Here is a 19,059-nt window from a genome sequence, read left to right as displayed (position 1 = left end):
CCTGGCAGTTAACCTGAGTTTTACGTGGACGTGGTGCAGACAGTCCGAGCTGCATGAGGGCTCCTCAGACTTTGTGCAGGTGGCACCGTCTGCCTCGAGGCTTCTCCTCACCTGCTCCTCACCTCCCATCCCTCCTGTTTGTCGGTTGCCAGCTCGGCCGCCGCTCTCTCTCGGGGAGCTTTGCTTAGGGGCCTGCTCGACAAGGTCCACTCCCCTCAGGCCCGCACAGCACCATGTGCCTCCCTTCTCCGCCCTCCAGGCTTTCCTGGGTCTCCTCCGGGCCCAGTGCGCCTCTCTCACCAGACCGTGGGCGCCGGCCCTCCCCCCTCTGGCTCCCGGCACCACGTCAGACGTGCCGAACAAACACCGAACGAAAGAGCGGTGGTGACTTGGGGGGCGTGGGGCCTGTCCCCGCCGGGTGGCCTCAGCCTGTCACTCGCCTTATTAGTGAGGTGGCGTGTAGATGCCAGCAGCAGCTCCTGAGGCTCCCCGGGGCTCGCCGCCTGTTGGGAGCGTGTTGTTAGGGCCAAAGCGTCCGTTCTTACCCAAGGCAGTAAAAGCTAATTCTTCTTATGTCAGTGCCCCCAGTGGCCAAATGAGGTGGGTCCTGTTGTTAGCTCCTACCTACGGATGCGGTTTGGTGACGTGCCCAAGGTCCCGGGGCAGGAAGTGCTGGGGCCGGGTCCTCGGGGTGCGGTCTGGCTCTGCACCGCTGCACCCGGTCCGCCCCGCTCGCTGCTTTCTGCAGTCTGAGCTAGAGTGTCCGAGGCCACTGTCCCCACCCCACAGGGTGCCCCTGGGCGGATTTGGAGGGCCCCAGAGCCTTCAGACCCGGATGGGGGTGTGGGAGGTCTGTCTCCTTCTATTTGCCTTTTCCTCTTCTTCTTTCCCCTTCCCTTGGTTGCTCTCTCCTCCAGCTTCTCTCCCTTCCTCTTCAAGTGTGTATCCAGTGCTGGAGGCTCTGTGTGAGGGTGTGAGGTTCACTGGGGGAGAGGCTATCTTGGTACAGACTCCAAAGTGAATGACACAGGCAGTGGGGGGTGGGGGCCTGGGCCTGGGCTCCGTGAGCCAGGCCTCTGAGGGCATTGGTGTCCTTGAGAGGAGCTCGCTTTCTCCGATCGGGAGCCCATACCGGAACAGAGGCCCTCTCCCCACTGCACTGAGCCTTCGTGGGTCTCGGAACCCGCCCCAACCCTTCCATACTTCCCTCCTGTCCTCAGCAGGGGCTCAGGGGAGAGTGTCTTCGTGCTTGTGTCCTTGTGGGGGTGAGCGCTGGGCCTTGCTCTTGCTTCATCTGCAGAGAGGTGAACTTCAGATCCGGCGCTGAGAGCGTGGGGCGGGATGGGAAGGTGCTGCTGTCACCCTCCGCAGGCCGGCACCAGTCTCTGCCTGGACTTGGCTCAGCCACCGGGACTCCCCCCCACCCCCACCCCGTTTCTGGCAAGTCCTTCCTGTGCCCACCCTGGGCTGGGGAAGAGCTGTGGTGTCTGGAGTTACCAGTTGTACTGTGCCCCTTACTCCTTCCAACCCTCCCAACCCATTTCCCTTTTGGTTTCTGATGTCATTTGTAGGTTTTTGGTTGTGTTGTTGTTGTTGTTGTTTGGCGGGACCCCTGCGGAGCCAGGGGCCAGGCAAATTGCAGGCCTGCTTACCCCAGCAAAGGTACTTCGGGATTTTGGAGAAAGGAAAGAGGAGGGCACGACAGAAAGGCAGGCAGTTGGCCTGGGCAGGTCTGTTTGCCAAGGCCTGGCCTGGGGCAGGGAGAAGCTCAGGTTTGGGTAGCAGGAGTCAGCTGCGGTCACAGTGGCTCTGCCTTCAGGGCTGCTGTGTGGGACCAAAGCAGAGGCCCAGCTGCCTGCAGGGTGTGGGTTCTGAGGGGAAGGTCTCGCTGCTGCCATGACCCAGAGCACAAGGCTTTTTTCACTTCAGCCCAGAGGCACAGAGAGACCCAGAGCAGGGAGGCAGCAGGGGACCCCCTGGCCCCTGAGGGGCTTGGGACCAGTAAGGGTGTGGCCAGCCGGCTGGGTCAGCGGCCTGTCCTTGTTGGAGGCGGCCGGTGGGACAGCAGCTGTCCTGGGGGTTGGATCTCCTCGGTCGGCCCGTGTGCCCGCCAGTTGCCTGCTCAGGCCCAGACCAGGGTAACAGGGGCTGACTTGCTGCTACTGTGCTCATCCCCATAGCAACTAGGGCCTCTGGCAACAGTGAGTTCTCCCTGTGGACTGGGCCTTGGGGGCCCAGAAGGACATGCATTCTCTGCATGCCGAGGAAGTGGCCTGCTGCAGCTCTGGAGGCCCAAACACTGACCTCACTGTCCCCTCGGGGTGACGCTTTGGAGCCCCTCCCTCAGGGGGCCCCTTATAGACAGACTTTAGTTCAGGCTGGAGAGAGCAGAGCGGACAGGAGATGTGGGCCCTGCAGCCGCCCCGCCCTGGCCAGGGAGCCCTGTGACCGGCACATCAGGGCCTGGGCTGTGCCTTCTCCTGGGGCTGGGGGTGGGAAGTGGGCGGGAGGAAGGCCTGCCCTCCTGCAGGGCGTCACGGCACCTTGCGGTGGTTCAGGGTGCTCAGCGGGCCAGCTGCGGCAGTGAGACTGGATGTGGCCTGGAAGTTTCTGAGGCGGGATTTAGAGCCCAGCAGTCTGACGGGAAGCTTCAGAAGGGCCGATGCCCTCCCCGGATCCCCCACCCCTGCCAGGGCCTGCGCAGCCCTTGCAGGCTCCTGTGTGGGGAGTCTCCGGAGTGGCCCGGCTCCTGGTGGCACGCCAGGCCTGGGGAACGGAGCGCTCCTGGCCCTGAGCTGCTGCAGGGCCCGGGAAGGGGACTTCTGAGCCGCAAGGTCACCCCCCAAATTTCCGAGTGGGTGAGGCTGGCTGCCCCTCCCCCCATCCCCCCCCCCCCCCCCCCCGCCGCGGCTGTGTGAGCCCGGGTGAGTCTGCTGCAGTGTCCCAGCCACGCACAGCAGGAGGGAGACAGCGGGGAGGGGAGAGCATCCTTCCCTGGTCCCAGGGCGCCGCCCCCCCGCCACCGCTCCCCTCAGTCTGGTCTGGAGCACCGCTCTCAGCGCCACAGAAACCCTGGGGGGCCGGGGTCTCCTGAAGCTGCAGCACCCTGGGCTGTACGAGGAGTGACCTTGGCTGGGCCACTCAGCCGTGGGGTAGAGATGACCCCTGCTGGCCCTCATTGTGGCCACTGGGAGGCCCCGTGGGAAGGAGGGCTGTGTCACGAGTGGCCCGAGGGGCAGCCGTCCAGGCTGGGCTGCCCTCTCTTCTGGGGGCGCGGGAATGTGATCCAAGGTCTGTGGCCCCTCCGAACCCCAGCTTCTGACCACTGCGCCTGTGGCCGCAGGGTCTGTACAGACCCTTGGCGGCTGGCTTCCTGCCAGGATGTGCTCGGAGCGTCTCTGCATCTCTTTGCTGCCCTACTTTCCCCTCTGGGGGGAAGGCTTTTTTTTTCTTTTTTTTTTCTTTTGGCAGGAAGAAAGAGGGAGACTTCCTGAGGATGGTGTAGCTGTCCCTGCCTGGGAGGGTCCCTGTTCCCACACTGGGGAAGGAGCGTGGTGCATGCTGACCCCTGAGGGTCAGAATGGCCGGGTCGGGCCTCTCACACAGGGACCAAGGCAGCCTGGGTCCTCCCAGGTGCCTGCCACCTGTCCCATTGCCCAGCCTGGTGTGTCCCCTCCTGCAGGGCTGTCTGCAAGGTGAGCTCAGGGCAAGCTGGCTGGCCTCTCTCCTCGGCCCTCCCCGCTTTTTATTTTTAGTTATCCCGGAAGGTATTGGGAGGGATCACAGCGAGCTTTCGGTTTTGTTGTTCTTAACTCTGTGTTTTCCTGGGAAAACCCGGATCTCCCACGGCATGGAGGCAACGGGGAGGGGGTTTCTGGTCCCAGTTGTGAGGGGTGCGTCCTCAGCACATCTCTGGATAATGGTGCTAACCCCCATTACCTCTCTCTGTCTCTCTCTCGGGGTTGTTTTAAGGATTAAACGAAATGACATACACAGAAATACTTTACAAGTGGAAATGCTGTTCTTCCAAGCCAGCAAGGAGAGGAAGTGGCAGTGTTCGCCACCGTCCCCATGACTTCTCTGTGACTCGTGCTGGCGGATGTATAGACCCCTAGTTGGTCCGAAACACTCCTTTGCGTCCATTCTTCACCCAGTATCGTCTCTCTGTCATAGACGTACGTGAATATGTATGTAAACTTCCATGTTTCGACAGCCTGTACAATGTATAAGCTCTGCATTTCTGTTCAGTTCTGTTTGTATCACGGAAAATGAATTGCCCTATTATGAGGCACTTTGGCTGTTTTCACTTTTTGCTATTTTAAGTAGTATGTTGCAAGCTTTTAAAAAATTAGGTTATAATTCACATATCATAAAATCTGTCCTTTTAAAGTGTACAGTTCAGTAGTTGTTAACATATTCACAAAGTTGTTCAACCACTATCATTCTAGAACATTTATGAGCATTTAAAAAAATATTTTTCCTTTGAAGATGGTTATGAAGTGGGGTTACTAGGCCACAAGGTGGAGACGACTTTATAGCTCTTATTACATCTTATTAGACTGTTTCCTAGAACATCTGCAACAGTTTTCCTATAGCTTTGCCCGCATCAGGTGCTACTGTCCCTCCTGTCCTTGCCTTTTTGGGGGGTTTGTGGGAGTCCTCTTTTTTTTTTTTAATTTTATTTTTAAGTAATCTCTGCACCCAACGTGGGGCTCAAACTCATAACCCCGAGATCAAGAGTTGCACGTTCTACTTTCTGAGCCGGACGGGCGCCCCGTGGGAGCCTTCTTCAAGGACGCGGGACACGGCTTCTCTTGCCTTCCATGGGATGCCACCCCATGAAGGTTTGAGGGGCAGCACAGCCGAGGGGCAAGCCGGTGGGTCTCCATGCGAGTGATCCTGTGATCCTGTGATCTTGTGATCTTGGGTAGCATTGGACTTGAGCCGTTGGGAAGCCAGGTTTATGGGGGTCTTGCTTCCAGTTGTCCAACCTGGTCGAGCTTTTTTCTGTCCTTGTTTATACATCGAGTTTTTCATCCTCAACTTTCAATCTAGGAAAGGATACCAGGAGTCAAAATAGATCATTTTCAGGAAAAATCAGTCCACAATAATTGGTGGTCACTAGGGAAAAAATGGAGTGGTTGGCATCGTCAGGAGAGCCAGGCCCGACTCGACTTCCTGCCTGTGGTTGGCCGCATGGCTTCTCCCAGAGAGGTGAAAAGGCAGAAGGAACCGGGAAGGGACGGGAGGCTGTGCTAAACATGGGCACCCCCTGAAGCTTGCAGTTAAGGAATAAAGGAAGCTCTCCTTTACACAGCGGGTAGCAAACCTGTGAAATGCAGTCTCCCCAGGGATTGAGAGAGGATAAAAATAGGAAGAGGGCTACTGAGGGGTTTGCTAAACTGATGAATAGTAAACAGATAACAGGGCTTTTAAGGACTTTGCTGTGTTCTCTCCCTCAAAAATTCATCTGTTCAGGGCGCCTGGGTGGCTCAGACGGTTGGCGTCTGCCTTCGACGCGGGTCGTGATCCCGGGGGGTCCTGGGATCGGGCTCCTGGCTCAGCGGGGAGCCCGCTGCTCCCTCTCCCTCTGCCTCTCCCCTGCTCATGCTCTCTCTCTGTATCTCTGTGTCTCAAAGGAATAAATAAAATCTTTAAAAAAAAATTCATCTGTTCGTAAAGCTTTAACTATCCCATTTATACTCTGAAACCTGTAATTCACTGATTCCAGGACTTTTTTTTTTTTTTTTTTTTACATTTGAACATCTCTGAAGTTGTGTGTACCACTGATGGGGCGTTGTGGTCGACAGGGTCGGCGGCCTGTTTCTTGGTGGTTGTAAAACAGTGATGCTTTCGCCGTCGTGGGCATTTTGGATTTGATGAAATCCAGTACATCTCTGGCATTCGTTGCCTATACAAGCTCGAGGCTTCTACCTCTAGCCGGCCTTCTCAATATCGTCACGGATGTCACCACTGCAGACTCAGCAAATTTTGAACGTAAACCATCATTGAATTTCTCTCAGGAAACACCAGCTACATTTTCTGACTTCTTTATTTCCAGATGATGATGGAGCCCCTCTCTTGCAGGTCCTATAATAATACAGATGCTAGCCGGGATCTACCAGCCCCTCCTGTGTCCCGGGCATCGTTCCAAGCCCTGTAGATGTGTTAACTCATTCATGCTCACGGCAGCCCTACAAGGGAGGGGTGCCACTAGCCCCCATTTACGTGTGAGTTAGGGCTGCTCACGTGGGGCCACAGAGCTGAAAGGTGGCAGAGTGGGTCCTTGAACCCTACACCCTGGCTCCAGAGACCGCACTCCAGGTCACGACTCCGAACGGCCTCTCAGATCCAGCCAGGCACCACACAGCCTTTCCTCATCCCCTGACTAATGACTGCGTTTCGCCGTTACTTCATTTGCTGTGGCCCTTGTTACTTCCCGCGTTTGCCCCGCATGCTGTCTTGCCGATTACATCACCACCGGCCCCCTCGCTGGGAGCCCGTCTTGTAGGTAGATTGGAGATGGCCTCGTCCCACGGCACCTCTGGCGTGGTTCCCCTTCCTGCTCTAACGCTTGCTTTAAAAAGTCTTATTTGAAATACAATTCCCCTGTCAGACAGTTTACCCATTTAAAGCATACAATCCAGTGGATTTTAGAGCATTCACAGCCGTGCATCCACCACAGTCGATCTTAGAAGGTTTCTGTCGTCCTCAAAAGAAGCCCTGTACCCCTTATCCTTGTCTGCATTCCCTCCCGGCCCCACACAGCCGCCGACCCACTTTCTGTGTCTGTGGATCTGCCTGTTCCTGCCACGTCGTCCGAGTGACCTCACATAGCAGGTGGCCTTTTGTGTTCAGCTCTCGCTGAGCGCACGGTGTCAGGGTGCATCCCTGTGGCAGTGCACACCAGACCTTTTTTTCTTGTGAGTAATATTCAACAGAGTATTGGATAGACCACATTTTATTCATCCATTCGTCAGTTGGCGGACATTTGGGTTGTTTCTACTCCTCGGCCGTGGTGAGTAGTTCGCGTACTTATGTCTGGGTGCACGTAGGAGTGAAATTGCGGGATCACACGGTACTTCTGTTTAACCGGTTGAGGTGAAGAACTTTTAATAGCCCCCTCAGACTTCGCAGCCTAGTTTCTAAGGCCCTCTCCACCCGTTCTTGATTTCTGCTCTTCTGAATCACAGACCCGCTGCTTCTGCCAGGCCGGGCTTACCGTTGTCGGACGAACTGTATGTTGGGGTCTCTGTCCTCTGGTTCATGATATGCACCCCAGCTAGGATGTGGCCCAGGACAGAGTCTGCTCACACATGTATTTCTTTGAGATACACAGCATTAAAAAAAAAAAAATCAATTATTTGTGCGCACTTAAAAATCACGAGATTTCTGGGGCACCTGGGTGGCTCGGTCAGTTAAGCGTCTGGCTTTTGGTTTCGCCTCAGGTCATGATCTCGAGGTTGTGGGATTGAGCCCCGCGTCGGGCTCTGTGCTCCATGCAAAGTCTGCTTCGGTTGCCTCTCGACCGTACTGTAAGAACTCTGAAGACCAGAACCCCGTGGGGCTGGGGGAGCTCAGTCATTGTTTCAGTGGGGGATGCTTTGGGCATTTGGGCTGGCACCATTGGCTGGATTGTCCTGCTCTTTCAAGGTTTAGTGTGGCTGCCCAGAGCTGCACCCCCAGGTTCTGGCTGAGAACACAAGAGTCAGACGCCTACTGAGGACAACGGTGCCTTTCTACAAGTGGGCTCCTGGCTCCGTTTCTTGCCCCACGACCCGGCTGCTCCATCAGGCATGACTTCATGTTGGGCTGCATTCAGGGCACACTGTGCCAGTCATGGCTGCTCCTGCTCGTCATCCAGCCGGCGTGAGCGAGCACCACGGGCCTGGTTGGCGCAGGTGGCTCAGGACTGGTGCTGAGGACCCTGGGTGGCCCCTGTAGGGGAGTGTGCGGGCCCAAGCAGGTCTAAACTAGGGGCCGCTTCTTTTTGCTCCTTTGAATTAGATATTGACTAGATAAAAAAGACTTCTTATTAAATATGTGTAGCATGAAGAAGTCCGATGTAACGAACACCAGTGTACGCACCAAGCCATTTTTAAAAAAGAGCTTTATTGTGTCCTTCCCCAAATCTTACCCTATTTTCTCTCCTTTACTATTCCAGATTTTGGGTGGGTCACTCCCTTGCTTCTCTTTATTGTTTCTATGTAGGCCTGACTTCCTAGACAATATGTTGTTTAATTTTGAAGAAGACGCATACTGTGTGTGTGCGTGCGTGTGTGTGAGAGAGAGAGAGAGAGAGTGGGTCTTTTTGTTCCTTTATCCTGCGTTCAGGATAATCTCTTCAGATCTGTCTTCCATTGACTGACTCTTTTCACCTGTTTCTAATCCATAAAACCCATCCATTGAATTTCTGATTTCCAGTTGCATTTTTCATTTATCGAAGTTCTGTGTACACCGGTCCTCTTATATCCTCTTTTCAGAATTAGTTTTTATGTTATCAAAGCGAGCGTGTTTCTTTCTGTCCACATTATGATTTTGTGAGTGTGGATGTTCCTGTTCTCTGCCGTCCGGTGTCCCGTGGCGTGGCCGTGCAGCTGCGTCAGATGCCGGGCGTGCAGTGGTGGCAGACCGGTGAGCTCCCACTCTGCCGGAGCTTCGGGTGTGGCAGGGAGAGGACAGACGGACACCAAGTCAGTCAGCTGGGCTTGCGGAAGACAGGGCCCCCAGGAGTGCAGGCCAAGGGGTCCGTGACACCCTCTAGAAACCGAGACCTGAAGGACAGGTAGGAGTTACTGGGTGAAGGAACCAGGCCCGAGTTCCAGCTGATCACACAAGGCCTTTGACAGATGATTACTCCTCCTGCTATGGTGTCCGGCTCTCTCCGTGACGCTCTGAGTTGGCCTGGGTGTCGGCAAGCTGGCCAAGTACGACCCATGCCCTGTGCCCTGTTGTGCGTTTGAAGCCTAAGCTGTGAGACTGTGGGATTGTATGTATTTGAGTCCCTGCCGATCAGGCCTCATGCTGAGTTCTGGAGGACGCGGCGTGCTGTCGCACGTGCTGGCCCCGCTCCTGGCTTGGCCTGTACTGGCCTGAGACGTTTGACTCTGCCGTCCGGGCTGGAACAGGCGTGGTGGTGGGAGCTGCCCTGCGGGATCCTGGGAGGGCGAGTGGGAGGGGTGCGGTGAGCACCGGGCTGCCACCGCGGGGCTCTGTGCCCTGTGTCCCCGGTGTCATTCTCCCTCACCCGCGCAGTGAGCCTGTCCACCTGCCAACCTACTGTCTTCGGCTTAGACACACACAGAACGGAACTCATGGTTCCCCTCCACTGGTCCTCTCCCGCACCCCCCCCCCCCAGCCCATCCTTTGCGTAGGCCCCAGTTCTAGCCCCTCCCCTGGGCTCAGGCTCGTCACCGGCGGGCAGCAGCCAGTGACTTCCGATTCCACAACAGATCGTCCACTCCCTCCGGCGCTGCTGCCCCTTCAGCGCCAGCACGGTTGCCTTCCCTCGGGGCCACTGGCGACTGCGGAGCCTCCTCCTCGGGGCACCGCACAGCCACCTCCTTGGGTCACCGCATAACTTCCTCCTCGGGTCACCGCATAGCCGCCTCCTTGGGTCACTGCATAACTTCCTCCTCGGGTCACCGCATAGCCTCCTCCTCGGGGCACTGCATAGCCGCCTCCTTGGGGCACCGCATAGCCTCCTCTTCAGGGCACTGCATAGCCGCCTCCTTGGGGCACCGCATAGCCTCCTCCTCGGGGCACTGCATAGCCGCCTCTTTGGGGCACCGCATAGCCACCTCGTTGGGGCACCGCATAGCCGCCTCCTTGGGCGGCTCGTTGCTTCTGCATCTCTTCTTCCCCCAGCAGGAACATACACCAGATCTTGTCTTTTCCTGCCTCAGATTCTCCACTCGCTTCCCGGAACATAGAACCTGGTGCCACCAGCCCCTGCCCTGCTTGGCCTCTCTGTCTTGCTCACCTTCCCATAGACCCCCACAGCCGAGCTCTTTCCTGTCTCGGGGTGTCTGTACCCGAGGGCTCCTTCAGCACAGTCTTTCCCTGGCTTTTTGCTGTGCTGGTTCTTCAGCCTTCAGAGGGCCCTCTTCTCTCTCTGTACTTTTTAATTTTTTTAAAAGATTTTATTTATTTATTTGACAGAGAGAAAGAGCACAAGCAGGGGAGCAGCAGAGGGAGAGGGAGAGGCAGACTCCCCGCTGAGCAGGGAGCCCAGCGAGGGGCTCGATCCCAGGACCCTGGGATCATGACCTGAGCCGAAGGCAGCCACTGATCTGGCTGAGCCACCCAGGCGCCCCTCTTTTTTCTTTTTTTTAAGTAGGCTCCATATCTAGCACGGAGCCCAACGTGGAGCTTGAACTCATGACCCTGAGATCAAGATCTGATCTGAGACCAAGAGTCAGACACCCAACCGATTGAGCCACCCAGGCGCCCCTGTAATTTCTTTACTGACTTACTAGTGTTTTCCTTCCTTCCCACCAAAAGCCGAGGGCAGGGACCTCCACACCTGCTCGCGGCCTGCACAGCTGTGCCCTTGGTGTTGCGGTGGCCGTTGTCAGCCCCATTTAATGGCAGCGTGCAGAAACAGACCAGATGTCAGGGAACGCCCAGGATCACACAGTACTAAGCGGCACTGACACCTGCCGACGGATGCCTGGGGAGGGGCAGGAGTCTGGCCACACATCTGCCAATAAATGTCCTCTGGCCTTTGCTGGCACCAGACCCTTCCCCATGCAGATTCCTGGGAAGGCCCAGGGAGTTTGACAGCTTTGCTTAGAATGCTCAGAGACACCCTCCTTCCTTCGCTTGTTAATGCTCTGGCATAAGTCGTTTTTGTAAGCTCTCTGGCCCTGGGGGATGAGGACGCCGGCTGCAGGGTGGGTGTGCAGGGCAGGGGTGCGGGGGAGGGTGTCCAGGTGCGCATCTGGGAGGTGGGGCATCTTGCCCATTCTTTACAGCCCCTGCTCCCCCTCCTCCTCCTGTGTAGGCCGCACCAGCTTCTATGAGGAGTACGGCGTCATTCGCGACGTGCTCCAGAACCACCTGACAGAGGTCCTCACCCTTGTGGCCATGGAGCTGCCCTACAACGTCAGCAGCTCAGAGGCTGTGCTGCAGCACAAGCTTCAGGCCTTCCGGGCTCTGCGGGGCCTGCAGAAGGGCAGTGCCGTCCTGGGCCAGTACCAGGCGTATGGCGAGCAGGTTCGCAGAGAGCAGCAGAAGCCAGACAGCTTCCACAGCCTGACGCCGACCTTCGCAGGTGGGCCCTGGGGCCGCGCAGGGGCTGTCCCCCACCGGAAGCAGCTTTCCAAGTCCAGACGCCCTTTGGTTTGGGTTGGAAGAGACCTCAGGTGGGACATTCACGAGGGTGCTCGTCGCCAGGGAGGAAGGTCCTTCGTTTCTCTGGCCTTCCACGGTCTTTCAGCGGCAGCTCACCTGTTGGGTTGTTCTGGGTGAAGGGTGGTGACCCCAGTGGTGGTCTCAGTTCAGTCTGCATCCACACACGCTTCCAGAGCCGGATTCAGAGCTGGCTCCCACCTGCGGCCAGCCCCCCACCCCCACGCCCACCCCAAGTGAGGCTACAGATCTGCCCGGCCACAGCCCAAGGCACCTCCGGCAGGCAGTCTCCCTGCGGCTCAGACAGATGTCCTCTCAAGCCATGCTATGGACAGTTCCCCGGGCCCAGAGCGTTCCCGGAGAGGGCTGGCCCCCTAAGGCTGCAGGTAATAAATTCCGCTACAAGAGCAGCGGCTGTTTATGGGGCACTTATGACGTGCTAGGCACTTGATACACGCCACCTCACGTAACCCTCAGGTGCACAAACGCATGGCACAGGTGTGATTACTACCCCCATTCAAAGGTCAGGAAACCAGAGGCTCTGTGAAGTTCAGAAACTTGCTCAAGGTCATGCAGAGATCGTACATGGGAAAACCAGGCTTGGAACTCAAGTCAGGAGTGCACTCAGCCCTTGGTTCCTACCACCATGCACCCGCCCGCTGCAGGCCCCCTTACCCGCACACCACCCTGCTGTTGGCTCAGAGCCCCAGCCCCACCCCTTCTCCGCTGTCTGGCTTGCCTCGGGCACGTCTGGGTGCTCTACGAGCAGGAGGGAAGCACGGCCCCCTCCCTACCATGAGACTTCAGTTCTCTTTGCTTGGGGCAGGGGAAGGCCAGGCCTCTAAGGCGCCTCACGGGGGAGGTGGGTGTCTGAGGTGGCCCCGAGGCTGAACTTCAAGCACCGACTTGGGGGAGAAGATGCTAGAAAGGCTGAGCATAGCAAGGCTGGGGGTGCTCCAAAGGCAGTGGGCTGCCCAGAGGAGGGGCTCAGAGAGGAGAAGGGCTGGTGTGGAGGGGAGGGAAGGAAGGGAAGGCAGGTGCACTGGCAAGTCCTGGGTTCTCTGTGCTCGAGTGTCACCTCCGCTGTCCCCTGTCACCTCAGGCATCCTTGTTCACGTAGACAACCTTCGCTGGGAGGGCGTCCCTTTCTTCCTGATGTCTGGCAAGGCCATGGATGAGAGAGTGGGCTATGTGCGGATCTTGTTCCGGAACCAGGCTTACTGTGCCCAGAACGAGAAGCGCTGGGTGGCAGACCAGAGCCAGTGCCTGCCTCGGCAGATCGTCTTCTACATCGGACACGGTGAGCTGGGCAGCCCTGCTGTGCTGGTCAGTCGGAACCTGTTCAGGCCCTCTCTGCCCTCTGAGAGCTGGAAGGAAGTGGAGGGCCGGCCCGGGCTCCACCTTTTCGGCCGCCCTCTGTCGGATTACTATGCCTACAGCCCCGTGAGGGAGCAGGACGCCTATTCTGTCCTCATGTCGCACATCTTCCACGGCCGCAAGGACTCCTTCATCACCACGGAGAACTTGCTGGCCTCCTGGGTTTTCTGGACCCCCTTGCTGGACAGCCTGGCCCACGAGGTCCCGCGCCTCTACCCAGGTGGAGCCGAGAGCGGGCACCTGTTGGACTTCGAGTTCAGTGGCACCCAGTTGCGCTTTTCCCGGCAGCAGCTGGAGCAGCTGGTGCCGGGCCCAGGTTCCGCTCCAAAGCCCAGCGACTTCCAGGTTCTCCGGGCCAAGTACCGGGAGAGCCCGCTGATCTCGGCCTGGCCTGAGGAGCTGATCGCGAAGCTGGCTGATGACATCGAGGCCACAGCTGTGCGGGCGGTGCGGCGCTTTGGCGAGTTCCACCTGGCGCTGTCCGGCGGCTCCAGCCCTGTGCCCCTGTTGCAGCAGCTGGCCACCCGGCACTACGGCTTCCCCTGGGCCCACACGCACCTGTGGCTGGTGGACGAGCGCTGCGTCCCACTTCGGGACCCTGAGTCGAACTTCCAGGGCCTGCAGGCTCACCTGCTGCAGCACGTCAGGGTCCCATACTACAACGTCCACCCCATGCCGGTGCATCTGCACCAGCGCCTCTGTGCCGAGGAGGACCGGGGCGCCCAGATGTACGCCAGCGAGATCTCGGCCCTGGTGACCAACAGCAGCTTCGACCTGGTGCTGCTGGGCATGGGCACAGACGGGCACACGGCCTCCCTGTTCCCGCAGTCGCCCGCCGGCCTGGAGGGCACGCAGCCGGTGGTGCTGACCAGGAGCCCCTCCAAGCCGCACCAGCGCATGAGCCTGAGCCTGCCCCTCATCAACCGTGCCCGCAAGGTGGCGGTCCTGGTCATGGGCAGGCTGAAGCGTGAGATCACCATGCTGGTGAGCCGCGTGGGCCATGAGCCCAAGAAGTGGCCCATTTCAGGTGTCCTGCCTAGTTCTGGCCAGCTGGTTTGGTATATGGACTATGAGGCTTTTCTGGGATGATGGTGCCTTTGGCCTTTGCTTGCTCCCATGCTTGCTTTCCCCTGTACTTTCCCCTTCCCCTAAGACCTGCCACCTGTCCTGGCTCTCTGGAACCTGATGCCTCAGGATGAAGCCCCCAGAGAGGAAAGGACAAGGCCTTATCCCAATCCCTTTGACAGTCTGTATCTAGTTGTGGTGGGCAGACGCAGACGCAGACACAAGGAAGAAATGGAGTCTGCTCTTGAGAAGCTTCCAGTCCAAGTCAGGAGAGAAATACCCACCTTAAGAACATACCAGCAGCAGTTACACAATAACACCAGCCAGCCCAAAACAGGACGGTGTGAGAGCTCCCAACTGCAGTAGAAATGCAATGGCTAGGGTGAATCAGGGAAGTCTTCCTGGAGGGGGTGATCCTTGAACTGGCTCCTGTGGAAAAGAAGACTGTGGATAGTAGAGAGAGGGGAGCACGGGTTCCAGCAGGTACAGAGCCCACACGAAGCAGGTGCTAGAAACTGTCCAGAGACCTTGAGTTGGCTGTTTCTTCTGTCCCTGTCCTTCTTCCCGAGCCTCTGACATTTAGCCTACTGTCCTGGCCTCTGTATGGTTGCCTCCGCTCTCTCTGGGTTCCCTTCCCCTCTGTCTCCCTGCTGTCCCCCAGACGGATGAAGGACGGTAGCAGGAACACAGCAACAAACACTAAGAAGTTCCCAGAAATCTTGCAGCTGTTGTTTGGAGCTCCCTTTCTCAGTAGATGGACTTCTCTGTGTGCGGGGAGGCCCCCTGCCCACTCTCCCTTCTCTAGCCAACCCCCTTCGTGATACACAGTGGGCATAGATGATTCGGCCATTCCAGGGATCCCTCACTCCAGAGGGTCCTTTACGCCTCAGGGGAGGTGGGCGTTTCCACTCTCCGTAGACCCTGTTGCTTTACCAGGAAAGATCCGGTTAAGCCTTTCTGAGATGGGGACATGTCATTTGTGGGGAGAGCCGTGATGGAAATGGTCCAGACCCTGCAGGTGCTCTGATCTGATCAGACAGGAGCTGGGCCGCCAGGCAGCGCTGGCTGCCCACGAGCTTCTCAGGGACCTGGCCGGCCCCCGCCCCCCTCACACTACCCCTCGGGGGCGTGGAGCCCACCTGCTTGCTGTCTGCTGGCCTCTCCTGTCACCGCGGACACACCGACCCCCTGGGAAAACAACAGGTAGCTTCTGTTCAGAGGAGGTTGGGTGCTCTGTTCTTGATTAGCGCCGGGCCAGTAATAGTGTGTGGGGGGCTGTCTCTCTGAAATTCTTTTAAAAAAATATTTTCACACACGTAATTAGTATTTCAACTTCCCACGTCTTCGTGCTCCCAAGACAGGGCTGTAAAGGAATGAGACCCGATTTTTCCTGTGTGACTGCCTGACAGCTTGTATCAGGTGTTGATGTCACCCTGAGGGCTTTCCTTGGTGAGGGGGAGCATCGCCAAATGTATTTCTCTGCTTCTGAGTGTTGACACTTTCTGCAAGGCTATGGATATAAAGCATTCTGGGGCCTGAGCTGAGGGTTCTCTATGTGAAAGGCACTGCTGTTGAAAGTCCCCTGGTCTCCCACGACCCGTCTGGACAGGACATCTCTCCTTACACCGAGAGAGCTAACCTCGGCAAAGCAGAACGCCAGTGCCCGGGTCGGGAAGTCTCTCTCTGGGGGGGGGGGGTCTGCGTTTTAGCTTTTTTTTTTTTTTTTTTTTTGCCTCTGGGGGCCAGCACTCACGAGGGGACACGCGTGGTTGTGTGGCCACGTGGGGGCGCTCTTGCACCATCCCGGCCCTCCCTGCGCGAGCCCCTGGCCTTGAGCTCTCCCCCATGTGTTCTTCAGGAACTTCATCCTCTGTGGTTGCAACACTGACAGAAAGGGACCTCCACGCGCCCAAGAATCACTCCAGCGTGTGGGCCAGCAGGCCCTTGATGTCACCATTTCTGAATAACAGTGAGTCAGTGTGGGCCTGAGCCCAGGACCTCCCGTCTGAGAGGAGGACCTTGCCTCAGAACCCAGCCTTCATCTGTGGAGCATACGTCAGGGGCAGGGGTGGGGCAGAGGTGCCAAGTGCTGTCCTGAAGTCACACCACAGAAGTCCCCTGTGTCCCGTAATGAGAAGGAGAGTGTCAGAACTGGGCCACCGAGACTGATGGTGTTCCACCTTTCTGGACCACGATCCATGGCCAGAAGCACACCTTACCTCAGGACTCCCGGCATCACATTCGTGTGTGAGTCTGCCTCACGCACAAGTTCCGTGAAGGAATTCTTAACCTTAGAACGTGAGATACCCTCCAGTTTCTATTTTTCATGTTTGAGAAATGCTGCTTAGAACCTACTAGATTGATACATGGTTTGAAAAATGCTGTTCTAATCCAACTTCACCCCGTGTCTGAGCCGAGGGCCCGAGGTGCGGAAGGGAGCACGTGTGTCCAGCTCACACGGGGGCCACTAGGGAGCACGTTGGGACGGGAGCCTGGGCTTTCCATCCCTGCGGCTTCGTGCCGCGGGCCCATCTGGCGCAGCGAGGCTGCCGTGGCCCCTGGGGTGGGTGCTCGGCTCCCTTCCCCACGGGGTCGATGAGGCCGGCGCGACACGCTGCTCGGTCTCCTTACTCTCTCAAGCACCCTGTGAGGAAAGCGGAGGCGTCCTTGTTTACGGATGACTTTGACGCTGGAACTGAGGTTGTCCGACGACAACAGGCCAGGGTACCAGCCCCGTGGGTGCCCCCGCCTTCCCAGGGACCTCTCCGTGCCCGGAGGAGCTGTCACGGAGCGGCGGGCGGAGGCCCGTGTGCCCTCGTGGACCTGGGAGAGGTGGGCCCCCCCCCCAGCGATTTAGCATCTCTAGAGCGAGCACCTCACCATTTGTCATGGGGAGAGGACGGAGGGACTTTCCAGGTGGTTGTAAGCTAGGTTCTGAGTTTGATCTGGGAGCACAGTTCTCTGCTAACCGCAAGTTAAAATAGTCGCGTTGACCTTCCCTGCTTCTTGTTTCTCTGCAGACAGAGCTTTATTCCCACCCTGGGGCCTCCAGGCTAGCGGCCTGGGGGTGCAGAGTGCTCCCCCAGGGTCGTCTCCCCGGAGGCACAGGCCTGCTGTCCCCGGGCCCAGAACTCACTCCTGCTTTGCCTCGCGCCCTGCTTTCCCCGTTTGTACAGAGCGCTGAGGGCAGTGTGACATAGAAAGGAGGGGAGAAGCTTCCACAAGACCTTAAGGGGTGGTTTCCTGCAGTTTAGTTTTCAGGAATAACAACAGAAAAATTTATTTTCAACAAAAACACATGCAGCCTCACATAAGCACACTCTGTCAGTTTTATCCGGTTAGATTTTTATCCTAAGCAGACGGGACCCTGCAGACCTTAGGCCACTTGTGGGGAAGGTGCCTGGCGGTGTGTTCGAGAACGCACAAGGCACAGGGCCCGGGGCGCCCGTGGTGGCCGGCCAGCGCCATCCCGCCCGGCCCCTTGAAAGACAAACACGGAAGGCCGAGGGCCTTGAGAGGGCGGATCACGGCGGGGGCTGGGGGGGACGGCTCGGTTGGTCCGCCTGGCGCTCAGAGGCTCTGCGCACACAGCCGGTGTCGCCTGTTGCAAGTGTGGGTTTCTGCCCGTGTGCGCCCTGCCTGCCCTTGTTTCCCTCCGCCGACCGGTGGCTCACCCGCGCCGCCGGCTCTGTCCAGCTTCCGTCTGGTGTTTCCAGCCCGGTGCCTGAAGGGGGCGCTAGCGTGCGGCGGGGCTGGCCTATGTCACACCCTGTGCAGTCTCCATACGAAGCGACGGTCCCTTCGTGCCCTGTCAACCACTAGGGCAGAGCGCCGCCCCCGTTCAGAGCGGTCTTTCCGCCACACAGGTCTTCACCGGCTGGAGCGAGCGGGGTCTCAGCCCACCATGTGTTTCTGGGGACGTGCGGTGGCAGAGGTCTTCTCCAGAGGCGGCACTTGGTGGCCTCCAGGGGTGGGTTGTGAGCGCGGCTTCCACGGCTTGTGGCTAAGCGAGGTGCCAATTCACAAGTGCCGTCGCCAGCACAAGACAGAAACAGCAAGAGATTGGAGGAGGCATTTCGGAAATTCTAGGAGATTCCGTCGGGGAAACTTCCTCCCAGGGCAGCTTCAGGAGCTCCTGTTTGCAAAGCAGACCCCTGGGGACCGTGTCTGTGCGTGACCTGAAGGCGGCCAGGGTGGGGGTCTAGGGGAATCATGTTGATTCCCTAGGATGGTCTCTGTCCCAACCCCTTGCCCTGCTCTGGGGTGTTTTGCAGGAAGTCTCTGCATCTTTTCTGTCCCTCTGGTATAGGGCCAGGCAAACACATTTTCATTTGCTGAGAGCCCAGGGGAGCATATTTGGATGGCTAGTAGTTCGCTTTGAAAGTGGAAGTGTAAACAGACACTTCATAAATTATAAACGTTACAAAACGTCGTGAGATACTTAACTAGGAAAGGACAGGACCCTGGGTTAGCTCCGATTGAGGGTCCAGAGCGCATCCAGCTCTCCGAGGTGTGACCTGTACGGTCCCCTCCTCCTGGTCCCGCAACCAAGGGCCGAGTGTAGGGCCTTGTCTCCAGCCAGGAAGGCCGAGGTGGTCCAGAGCCAGCAAGAGACCTAGATGGGGCGTGGAGCCAGCGTGGAAACCAGGGTGTGTTGCAATCGGGACCGTGTCCGGGCGGTCTCTGTCCCGTGCTGGGACACTCTGTACTGGGCTTCTGCCCGGCGAGCAGAGTGGCAGGTAGGCTCCTTTCTCAGAGGGACTGTGTCCTTTGTGTGGTGCAGTGGGGAGACTGTAGGCGTGAGCCCCCTCTCTGCCAAGCGGCAGTGATGTGCCTTGTCTTCTTGCACAAAGAGAAACTGCCCCTGGTTTTTATGGAAGCGGCAGATACTTAACGATGTCTCAGACAGTGAGACTCATTCAGAACAGAGTTTTTAAAAATGACTTTTTGTATGTCAAATGTAACATTTATTTTTTAAACAATAAAATTGTTTTGCCAAAGTCCGTGTTTTCCTTTTTCTTCTGGGAGACGGGGTGCGTGGGTTACGGACCTGGTTGTTGTGCTGTGTGTGGAGCTTGGCGGAGGGGAAGGGACAGTGAGGTCCCGAAGGGAGGACCCGCGAACGTCCCACTGCGCACACAGGGGTGTCTGGGCAAACCAGCCACATGCCATTTGCTTGAGGCCCACAGGCCTCCCAGGAGAGACCGCGGTGGGCCAGGTGACCAGATTCATGTCCCTCAGCCGTCCCCCCAGCATTGCTGGCAG

General features: G+C 57.7%; 1 protein-coding gene across 1 annotated transcript in view; it reads left to right on the top strand.

Annotated features, from left to right (window-relative positions):
* The window catches only part of H6PD (hexose-6-phosphate dehydrogenase/glucose 1-dehydrogenase), a 28,979-nt gene extending 10,185 nt beyond the window's left edge, over nt 1-18,794 (top strand). The window contains exons 4-5 of the mRNA XM_028108617.2: nt 11,006-11,275; nt 12,455-18,794. Of these exons, the coding sequence (XP_027964418.1) occupies nt 11,006-11,275; nt 12,455-13,818 (1,634 nt within the window). The 3' untranslated portion in view covers nt 13,819-18,794. The remainder of the gene's footprint in view (nt 1-11,005; nt 11,276-12,454) is intronic.
* The last annotated feature ends 265 nt before the right edge of the window (nt 18,795-19,059 follow it).

The sequence above is a fragment of the Eumetopias jubatus genome, unplaced genomic scaffold, assembly GCF_037043125.1.
Source record: "Eumetopias jubatus isolate StellerSeaLion01/CBP00866 unplaced genomic scaffold, mEumJub1_p1.0 scaffold_4, whole genome shotgun sequence".
In the NCBI taxonomy this organism is placed as follows: Eukaryota; Metazoa; Chordata; class Mammalia; order Carnivora; family Otariidae; genus Eumetopias; species Eumetopias jubatus.
Note: the sequence above shows the minus strand (reverse complement) of the source record. Positions and strands in the feature narration are given on the sequence as shown.